Source organism: Bombus vancouverensis, chromosome 9 (assembly GCF_051014615.1).
Source record: "Bombus vancouverensis nearcticus chromosome 9, iyBomVanc1_principal, whole genome shotgun sequence".
In the NCBI taxonomy this organism is placed as follows: Eukaryota; Metazoa; Arthropoda; class Insecta; order Hymenoptera; family Apidae; genus Bombus; species Bombus vancouverensis.
This window is the reverse complement of record NC_134919.1, coordinates 6,040,015-6,051,260: the sequence shown is the minus strand read 5'-3', so window position 1 is coordinate 6,051,260 and position 11,246 is coordinate 6,040,015. Positions and strand designations below refer to the sequence as shown.

At 33.1% G+C, this 11,246-nt stretch overlaps 1 protein-coding gene and 1 non-coding gene across 3 annotated transcripts; both read left to right on the top strand.

Annotated features, from left to right (window-relative positions):
* The first annotated feature begins 351 nt into the window (after nucleotides 1-351).
* TRNAR-UCU (transfer RNA arginine (anticodon UCU)) lies at nucleotides 352-424 on the top strand. The gene has a single exon. It is a non-coding gene; the product is annotated as a tRNA-Arg (tRNA).
* A 3,289-nt stretch (nucleotides 425-3,713) lies between these two features.
* Nucleotides 3,714-11,241, top strand: LOC117163737 (transcription factor rough). 2 transcript variants are annotated; one of them, XR_013059211.1, is made up of 5 exons: nucleotides 3,714-4,555; nucleotides 5,176-5,440; nucleotides 7,062-7,296; nucleotides 7,459-8,187; nucleotides 10,652-10,757. XR_013059211.1 is itself a non-coding variant. In XM_033346337.2 (4 exons), the coding sequence occupies exons 1-4, from the start codon at nucleotides 4,337-4,339 to the stop codon at nucleotides 10,857-10,859; spliced, it is 927 nt and encodes a 308-aa protein (XP_033202228.1). In that variant the 5' UTR covers nucleotides 3,714-4,336; the 3' UTR covers nucleotides 10,860-11,241. The 2 variants fall into 2 exon arrangements, 1 of the variants encoding a protein (XP_033202228.1); XM_033346337.2 differs by lacking the exon at nucleotides 7,459-8,187 and having other exon boundaries at nucleotides 10,652-11,241.
* Nucleotides 11,242-11,246: the final 5 nt, after the last annotated feature.

Below are 11,246 nucleotides of genomic sequence, written 5' to 3'. Positions count from 1 at the left end.
AGGAAGATTGTCGTAATTGATGATAAAAATTCGATGATTGTTTCTGCAAGTCAAAAGAAAATGAAAATGAAGAATAAAAAAATTGAGTTTGAGGTTTTACTTATTAATTATTGACAATTTAGAAGATTACCTAAAATATCCCTAATGCTCGACAATCTTTTTTATAGGGAATTTAATTAATGCAATTAACTGTTCCTTTAATCCTACTTTGTCATGCAATTTTGCGAAGTCATATATTAAAAAATAGTTTATAGATTGAAAATACAGTAGATTAAAGAGAATAGTATAGATTAATTTTATAATAAAAATTTTCTATATACGTGTGATGTTATAGAAATTTACCGTAGCCAAGTCCCTTTGGCGCAGAGGATAGCGCGTTGGACTTCTAATCCAAAGGTCGTGGGTTCGATCCCCACAAGGGATGGTGACAACGTTTTTTTTATAATTTCTTCCTTTTGATGCATTTTATAAAATTTATTTTCGCTATATTCGTGTACCAAAAACTTATACAGTGATACGTTAACTATGCTAAATAAGGTGATCTGTCACTATTTTATGCATAATGAAATGATATTGCAGACGAACAACACTATGTTAGAAGAATCTCCAGAAAGAAGAATGTTATCGAATAGAAGAATGAATGGAGAATCAAATTAGAGAGCTAACTCCAACCATAATTATTTAGAATTATAGAATAACAGATAATAATGAAACATACTGAATCCTGATAACGATGCTCTATAGTTCTCTAAGTAGTAACTCCTGTTACAAGCCAGACGTATTGATACGCAATGATGAATATGGAGCTTCTATAATATGTAGTTCTCTAAGTAGAAACTCTTCTTATTAGTTAGACACATTATACATATCTTATATGTATGCTATACCACATTGCATGATGAATTTACTAAGAACAGAAGAAGTCATACAAAATGCAGATATTTTCACCTACTAAATTTGGGTTCGATGTTTCAAGCGCCTACTCTGTGCAACCTAGAAATTAGTCGTTAAAAAATGGTAAATTACAGAAATATTACAGATGTTAGTAAGGAATTGTTAAGTTGTCCATAATTTCAAATAGAAATTAATGAAAACACGTTCAATGGTAACACAAACAGCTATATTTTAAATTGAGTCTTAGCTTTGATATTTCTGTCCATAAGTTGTTGATATATTGTTCAGAAATGATAAATTCTGCATTTCTATCCATTGGATGACTTCCTGAGGAGGTGCGACATGCAAGATTTAGACGATTTGATACATTGAAAATCTTCTCGGGAAATATAATGATAAATTTAATGCCCATAGTAGAATCAAAATAGTAGTATAGTGAACAAAGGAGTGGTTGTGCGTGAAGAAATTAGTAAAACCAATAATACTTCATCTTTTCGTCCGAAGCTTCTTTTCAACTCTGAAAACGGGTTTGAAAACGAGAATACGCAAACAGCACGTTTTATATATGAAATATATAAACTTTGTTTACTACTGTAATAAAAAAAGACAAGGAAGAAGTCCTAAAACGAAATGAGTCCTCGAGAAGAAAAACAAAATACAATCGAATACCGGCTCATTTCAAATAAGATTCGAAAGCGAGACGAAGATGAAAGAGTTTTTAAGTAGACAATGTTAGCCGGAACTACAATGAATAACGACCTTGTCTGTGTTGCGATGGTAATCTGGATTGTTTTAGGTGCGTGAGAATTACCTATCAGAATAACTCGCCGGTGGAGTGATATAATGGTAGTCCGATTTCGAACCAATCGGGGACGAGATGGAAATCAATGTAATTATAGAAGAACCAACGAGAATTCGTTGAAGATGCGCAAGCGCATGTCCAGCTTCACATCGAGCTATCTCTAATTTCCTTCGCGTGATTTCTATTGTCAACATTATGATTATTGCAAATACATATAACGATTTTGCTTGGCGAGCATACAATTATTCAAGTTAATAAACGTATTTATTACAATTTTATTGCGATATTAGCTCGTTCACGGATTTATAACTGAAACGTAATATTACACGTTTTAGCAAAAATAATAGAAATCAAAATGTATTTCCATTTTTATGTTTATGTACTATATTCTTGTTTGTGTCAACTGTTTTATATTTCAGTATTTGCTTGTATTTGTATCTTAATGTAAAAAGGGGAGAGAATGCTGGGATGTCGATCGTTCATCTACCTGGAAGTTGTAGGATTTAAAACACTTTTTGTTCTTTTACGGTCATCTTCTTTTTAAATCATTTTCTTTCTGTTAAATAATTTGACATTCTCAAGCTATTTTTCGGCTGAACCAAAATTTTCTATTCCGTTTAGAATAACATCCAACGGAATTGTAATAGTAAAATTGCCGTGAATCGCTAATAAAAGAATAAATGAAATTAATAATAGTATCAAACTTTAAAGACACATTTATATTTAGGATGAAAGCATTGACAATATTTGAACACATCTGATATACACGAGCGTTACGAAAAATATAACATTCTTATTAAATTGTTACTTAAACTGATAGAGTATACTACAATTTGTTTTATCGTGGTATTATAAATACTTCAATAAATATAATTGTAATTTCAGTGGTAAACGTATGAAAAATTATTTTTCCAAATCTAATATCGTAGGAGGAACAGCAATAAGAAATGAACCAATGATATGTGATTTACAGAAAGAATACCAACAAAAAATAAAGCAATGATACGTGATAAGAAGCCGTAAGTCTCTCCCGAGGGTTGAAATCTTCGACAGATGGATGAGGAAAGAATTCCAGTGTAGATTGTTCAATGTGCGGTTGACCGTGAATGCACCAGATATACTGCGAGATTAATATTCATACCCTTCACAGATCATTCATATTTAATAGAAAAGCTTTCGTATCGAAATTTTATTGTGGCATAATGACGTACAATAGGTAGATTCTGATACCAATAAAAAAGAAAAAAAAAGGGAAAGAAAAATAACAAAAGGCGGAAAATAGAATATCTAATAAATTAGAAAACACTGTACGTCGTTTTTGTTCGATGACGAATATGTATAATATGCGATACGGTACACATACGGTATACATACGATATATTTTACTTACAAAATATTAACTGTTAAAATATTCAGTTTTAGCAGAAAAAATTTACATCGTTATTTTATAATATTCAGTTTGCATTATACCCTAAAGTAACTTTAACGAGTAATCGCTTCGCTGATTGTTCATGATTTTTATAAATCTCTCTATCGGCAATTCAACGTTATTCAACAAGATTAACATGAAATCCAAAGAGAATTCATCCGCGTCATACATTAAATGACAGAACAAACTAAAATCAAACTGAAGTATTCGGCTGAGATACGAAACGTTAAAAGACACAAAAATTATCAAATAAATTCGTTTAATCGTCATACAGTAAATATCTTGTTTCTAACAAATAGATTCGTCAATATGAAACGAAGCTTACGTCACTGATCCTAATCTAAAACTATTTATCGCTCGGTTACACGTTTATTACCAACATATTCGAGTTTCACGGTGCAATTAGAAATATGTAATAAAATCGGTTTCTCTTCGACTAGCCACAAACGTCTGCAGGTGCTTTTTCGCAAAGGGGCGTTACAACGATGACAGAGAAATTATCTGAAACCGAAGGGATGGGGGTGGTACACCACGCATAGTGGGGAACATTCATGGGGTAGGGAGTACGAGCACCGAACATCCCTTCTCTCTATTTTCATACTAACCATGAAGCGAGAGAATGGACGTTGCAAACTTCGACTCAGATACGTGTGCAACCTCGCACCGAGTCATTCGGTGCTCTTTCTCGAGGTATTTTACGTACAAGTGTCGTATCAAGAGTGTTCCAACAATTTTACTCATTATGTGAACACTATTCGTATACGTATATGAACGTATATAAACTGACGCGTGCGCGCAAACGTGCACTTTCTTTAAATTTTAACACGTTGTTACATATTTATTTTGCATATTTCTTGTACGTAACTTTGGTCCTCTGAACATCGTGAAAAATAGATGTGCACGTACGTGAATTTTACAAACCTATTCGCTACGCCTAGGATCGGAAGATTTAAAGTGACGTCAAAGAGGATGCAAATTTCTATTCTTTGCAAATTTTCATTCTCATTTTGATCTATCCACAACGAATTGAATGAGTTTCGTGCAATGGCAAATTCAACGTCGATCGAGTTAGTGACATACAAGAATAAAATCAAAGATTTGAGAATGACGCAGGAAATAAAGACGACGATGTATATCGCGCTTAAGACGAGCCGTTTGTAGCTTTTGTACATGTATTTTGAAACTGGAACGCGTCGATAGAATTTGACTAAATGTCGACGAAGGCAGAAGGACCATCATCTCCAAGACAATTCTTCGCGCGAATTTATGGACACCTCGAAGCGAAAAAGGTCGATGATACCGATAATGATCACGAAGAAACACCTAAACCGAAATCAAGCTTCGACTTTACTTCGAATATACTTCTGTACAACAGAAACACGTTAGATGCGGACAATTCGTGCAATTCTTCGAACGATGAAGTTATACAAGTAAGAAATAACTTTTCTTACGTGTAGAAACCTCTTTTGTTCGTTATTGTTTTCAATACTTTTTCTGGTTCTCGTTTAAACGAAGCGTCCGATCTATAATTACTTCCTTCTCTTCGTTCAAACTCTTTTCTCCGATATTAGCTCATTAACTACCAACGTAATCTTCATCTGAATACCTTAAAAGTATAATTCTTTTACGATTTCCAAATGAGGATTATCCTCAGATCGAAACAGAAAGTATATATTTTTGACATTTTTGAAACATATTTTAATTCTCATTGAAGAAAATAATATTAAAATTTCGAGAAATCTTGACAGTTAATAGATTAATTTTTAGAGTATTATCTTAATGTTGGCCATTCCCAATAAGATTCGCGATAATTTTAGTAAATAGACTAACGATCTAAGTATATTTGACAATTGTTTTGTTATGTAAAAGTTCGAGATAAAAGCTGCTTTCAATAGACGAAACATTTTTAACGAAAATTTTAAGGAAATATTGATAAATATGCAACTATGCAAAGACGGAGACGTTAAATTTATTAACAAATAATATTTTATCAAGTATAAGATAAAGGATTAGGACAATTTGGGATTTAATAAGATAATCTTCTGCGTAGGTAATGGGCATAAAAGAAAGATCCACGGAACGAGGCGGGAAACAGAATAGCAATGAAACGAACGTGTTAACGAATGACAAGGAGAAGAACTCGAATTTCTTTAATTTAAGATTACCATTGTTTCACGAACTTCATCAATCCGGACCTACTAATAATCCTGTATTTTTATCTCAAGTTGCATATCCGTCTGCGCTTCCGCCGCATTTTCATAATTTACCATATTTCCCAACTTCGGAACACCATTTGCAAGGATTCTCAGCTTTCTGTAAGTATTATTTTACTCTTCTCGTCAATGTTAAAAATTATTGACGTAAGTAGTGCAACGTCAAATGTATTTTAAACAATAATCGTAGGAGTATTGAATTACAATTCTCGATTAATAATTGAAATTAACATAAACAATATTCTAATACGTTGTACCGCAGAAATAAATCTGATCAGTAAATTGATTTATTAAAAAGAGTTAAAATTGAATATATCATTCTACTGTCGTTCTATACATTTTCCTTTCTCTATACATAATTATTTAATAAAATTATTGATTTTTTCAAATACATCGTATTACGGAATTTGCCTATTTCGTGATGATTGCTTAAGAATTATTCCCTTATGGTATGCTATCCGATAGAATTACAACTACATTTTTACAAATATTTTGAAGTTACCACATTGCAGATTATTGTAAGTATTTGCATTGTATTTATTTCAGCCTGATAGCCTAGGAACTGGACAAATTAAAATGAAACTTACTAACTACAATAGCATAAAATGTATATCAATTCTTTTGTTATCCCTCCTCTTTATATCTTTGTACAAACATTCTCTCTATTACACTTCATTCATTCCGCCATTCATTATCTATCTATTCTTTACTTGTATTTTATTTCCCAATAATTGCATAGATTACTGTAGGGAAACATTTAAAATACAACTAAAATATGCTACGAAATCTTACAGATAATATATCTACATTATACATGATATAAGACAAATCGCGTTTCTGTTAATCAACATACTAGAATTAAAGAAATTTTGCTTTCGAATTCTATTTATACATCTTCTATAATTATTTTTATCGCCAAGAAATTTGTATTCGATTATTTGTTCCCCACAAAAGTGAAAAAAGACGTCAAATTTAAGAATTGAATTGGTCTCTCCCAAACTTTAAATAAATTTAAATAGCTAATCACAGTCTCTTATTGACTAGCACTCGTATAAAAGTACATTGTATACATCGAATGCCCGAAGTTATTATAATTATAAATTTAATCGAGATTAACGGGAAGCATCATCTGTTTCAGTTTTTACACGTTCCTTGATATCCTTAAAACACACCGATAATTTGTCGGCAATACGTATTTCAATATTTTATTCATTTCCTAAAGCTTTCCATTGATAAGTGTTATTACAGCAAACATGTACAATATAACACAATACAGGTATACGCACACGTTTGAATGGATTTATTCCGCTTCGCCACCTCGTACCGATGTTGTGATGAGATTACTGGACGCAGTTGGCCGCATTTCAATGTGAAATATACCTTGCTATATTTCTGCAAACCCAGTGTTACTCGCCTGCCCCTTAAGCCGTTGTCACGGCGAGGCTGCCGAGAATCGCTAGCGTGTTAAATGAAAAACAACAAAAAAAAAAAGAAGAAGCACGCAAAATGAAAATACAATAATCTGTGAAAATGTTAGAATTACAGGACAAATTAAAATATTTTCTAAATTAATAGGCTTCTCACATAAGTAGGTTAATGCATTTTTCCTATAAGGAATAACAAGCTGCATTATACATTAAGAAATATTAATATACGGTAAATAAACATTTTAGTGTATAGTAAAATATATCATTTAAGAGAATCTCTCGTTTACATTGAACAGTAGCTCGGAAAAGGAGGAAAGAGGGACGACCACGAAGGCAAAGAACCACTTTCAGCGGGGAACAAACATTGAGATTGGAAGTTGAATATCGTAGAGGAGAATATATTTCTAGAGGACGAAGATTTGAGCTTGCTACATCTTTACATCTTACAGAAACGCAGATAAAAATTTGGTTCCAAAATCGTCGTGCAAAAGATAAAAGGATAGAGAAGGCACAACTTGATCAATATTATCGGTAACTACTTACGTGAACTACATGTTGAATATTTAACTAGAGGTTCGTTAGAGATATACAAAACGAATAACGTGTTAATATTTGAAAACTATACAGATAGATTAGAATTTTATTTTTTCTAAATTTTTCTTTTTTTTTCTTATTTATAATATATTTATTTAGTTATCGATACCGATTACCCGATTCTTCTGTCAAAATCAATGTGCCTTCATTAGTTTGATGCCTCATAGATCTTCGATTATCAGTACTATTTGGTGTTGCACGTTCAATTTTGTGAGTAACTGTATGTATGTATTTGATAGATACCGCGAACTCTGCAAAATTAATTACATATTCGCAGCTTTTGTATAATAACTATGATGCGAAACATAGATATCCTTTGCACTTACAGACTCGAACGGTTCTAAAATTCGCTCAATCTTGAACATCTAATGAAACTTGTAAAGTAAGTATATATTAGCTTTTACTAAAAATGAATATTCATAAGATTAAAAAATACGTGTTGCACGGCACGCGGCATCGCTTTTATTATAGAGAAATGACTCGTTACAAAAAAGCTATAGACTGCAAACTATAGACGCTTCTTTTCTTACATAACTTTTTCTTCATTGGCTTCAGTTCATAAGTATTTAAACTCCGTTCACGACACTGGTAAGAATCCTTAATGGAATCCTGTTATTGTCATCGAAAATGGTTTTCTCCTTTGATAAGTTATGCCAATAGTGTTGCATTTTTCTACATTTCATTGTTGCATGTGACCCAGGACTTTAGAAGACATCTCGGAATCAGCATTAAATAAACATTTCAAAAAAAGAACGAACTTTTGATGCTTTTCTGATTTTAGTATGGATTGTTTGTGCCAATCTTTTGCTGGCTTTTTGTTTTCCAGAAGTGAGTATACGTTATTTTAAGATAATTTTTCGTTCTAATTTTAGTTTAATCCTTACAATTAGTGCGTTACAATGAGATGATATACGAGTATGTATTGCCGACGATTCGGAGGATAATCCTATGTAAAAGGGATACTCATCGCATTGGAAATCATCTCGTTTTCTTTTCAAGTACGATCGATCCCTATCTTCTGTCCCCATAATTCTCTGTTCTTTACTATCGCAACTCTTAGTATGTATTATTTCGTATTACGTCTAATTCTATTATAGATACACACATTTAGTTAACTCGTGTCGTATGCATATGTATGTATATACATGAAGAACATATTTGATTTCAGTGGATTTTCTGCATCACTTGTGTTGCTCTAATTTGATCGTATGGACTTTCCCACATAAATTACTACAATTTCGAGGGATATAAATAACACATTGAGGCTTGTAGAACTAACACAAATATGTCGGAGATGAAAGGACACCGGAGCCTTCCCTCTGGAACTTCGGGAAAATCCGTAAAATTGTAATTAAAGTTCACAGTCGTAATTAAACAATTTGCCGTCATCCTGCCCAATTGTACTTGTTTGCGATTTACGATAATAAAATTGGGCTCAAGGCGACCATCAGTCGCCGAACGTAACCTCCCGTAACCTCCCGTTGACCGCGGCTACGATCAGCGACTGATGGTCGCCTTGAGCCCAAGTTTATTATCACAAATCTCAAGCAGGTAGGATTGGGTCGAGTGACGGCAAATTGTTTAACTACGACTGTAAACTTTAATTACAAGTTTATGGGTTTTTTTCCGAGATTCTAGAAGGAAGGCTCCGGTGTCCTTTCATCTCCGACACGGCCATCCTGACTATCACACGTCCTCGTGTGTCGCTAAAATATTGAGTTTTTCCAGTATTAGATTCGGTACGAATAACATTATTTACAACTTAACTAAATCAAGGGTCCGGTTTAACAGCAGATTTTGTTCAGGGGTTTGGTAACAAGAGGAATAAGAGAGACAAATTAATGGCGTCATGATTGGTATTCAAATGCCAGTTGTATCCTGCAGGTTGTTAGTCTGGTCGCAATGACATGATGGACCATTTTTGATTTCGCACCCACGTGAGTCTCGTTTTCTGGATCGCACGACCGCCCGATGGTACGTTTAACCCGTTGCTCGGCCTTCCTGGCCTTTCTTATGTTATTGCTCCGAGCTCGTGTGAAGTCCCTCACAGGTGGGGTGTATCGCACGGCCACATTGAGCTTTCCTGTATTATTGCCCCGGGCTCGTGTGGGATCCCTCATAAATGGGGTGTGTCTAAGGACACGAGATCATCGGATCCGTCGGGTACAGCCCTCGTTCCGAAAGTAAGGGAAATTGACGTCGCTGTCAATTGGTCAGTTTGGGACAAAGACTGTCTGTCCGTTTGGAAAATCTTAATTGCCGGAAAAACCCAGGTTTTACAGCGGGTCCTCGGGCTGACTGGACTTGTGCTGTGTACGTGCCTCAACATCGGGTATTCATTGTCCGAAGGAACCATTGGAATGTTTTACTGTCAAGTACCTCTATTGGTATTTCTTTTAATGAGGGTCATACTATCGCTCCACACCTTTGTTAGGCGAAGCGCCCCTCCCGTTGACCGCGGCTACGTTCGGCGACTGATGGTCGCCTTGAGCCCAAGTTTATTATCACAAATCGCAAGCAGGTAGGATTGGATCGAGTGACGACAAATGGTTTAGTTATAACTGTAAACTTTAATTACAAGTTTATGGGTTTTTTCCGAGGTTCCAGAAGGAAGGCTCCGGTGTCCTTTCATCTCCGACATATATAAGTAACAAAATATGTTCTTTGAGTACTGATTATTAGTTTTTATATATTTGAATATTTGTTGTGCATATTTTCAAACTTATAGTTAATAATTAATTAATTGATATAAAGGTAGATTATATACAAAGTATAACAAAATATTGCAGTTTTCCTACATGAATTTATGCACTTACTGTTTGGCCAAGCAAAGGTACATTTTCTGGAATGATTATTTTTCAGTAATTTGTGTATATCGTGTGTATCGTATTGCAGCTATAATGTTGAATTGTTTTCTAGATAGAAAAGCAGATATTATATCTTTTCTTTTGAAGTATAATCGACATATATAAAAGTGACACGAGATAAAAGATAGGGCTATGTCTTATAGGGTAACATAAAGTTTGAAGTTTACTAAAAACCGTTGCATGAACTATTTTACATTCATTTGTGTAGGAAAGGTTACAGGATTCTAGGAGTAATTTAGTTGATACTTTTAATATTACTATAACCAGATAAATAATGAACAAAATATTAAACAAAATTTTTTTATTTTTATTTTCACCTTATTCTAATCACGTTAAATATTAAATATTGAAATATAATCGCAATTGAAGTTATGTATAATAATACTATAGATAAATAATTATTTTGAATATATTACGTGTTGCAGAAACTTCGCAATTTCCAGTGGAATGATAAATTTGCCAATTTATGGTAGAAGTGGATTCTGTGAATTCTGTTTTTATAAAAAGACTTTTGGATCTGCAAGCAGTCACTCCTGTACTTCGACGAGTCCTGTTACCGGAACTTTTACAAAACCACAATGTAATGAAAGTGAAATATCAGATAGTAGATCAAATGTACTATTTTCTGTTTGAAGTTGGAAAAACTAAATTTTCTACTACAAGCTATTAACAAATATGTACTAAGCTTCAATAGAACTTATTATATTTGTGTTTTATAAATAAGTTACGGTAAATAATTGTAAGGATTGTAAGAATTAATGTATTATTTTGTGCAAATCCGATATTAAACTTAATATTTTAAATTTAAAACAATTGCAATCCACTGTAAAAAGATTAGTAGCAAATATGCTAAAAAAATTTGCCAAAATAGAAAATCCTAGTATTGTTAAAAAATGTTAACAATTCAGATATAAATTAAAATACAGTAATAAAATGTGTATAATACAAGCGATTTGACAGATAACAATATATTAATTCAAATAATCTTTAAATGCGTTGAATTGCACATTAAAATACTAT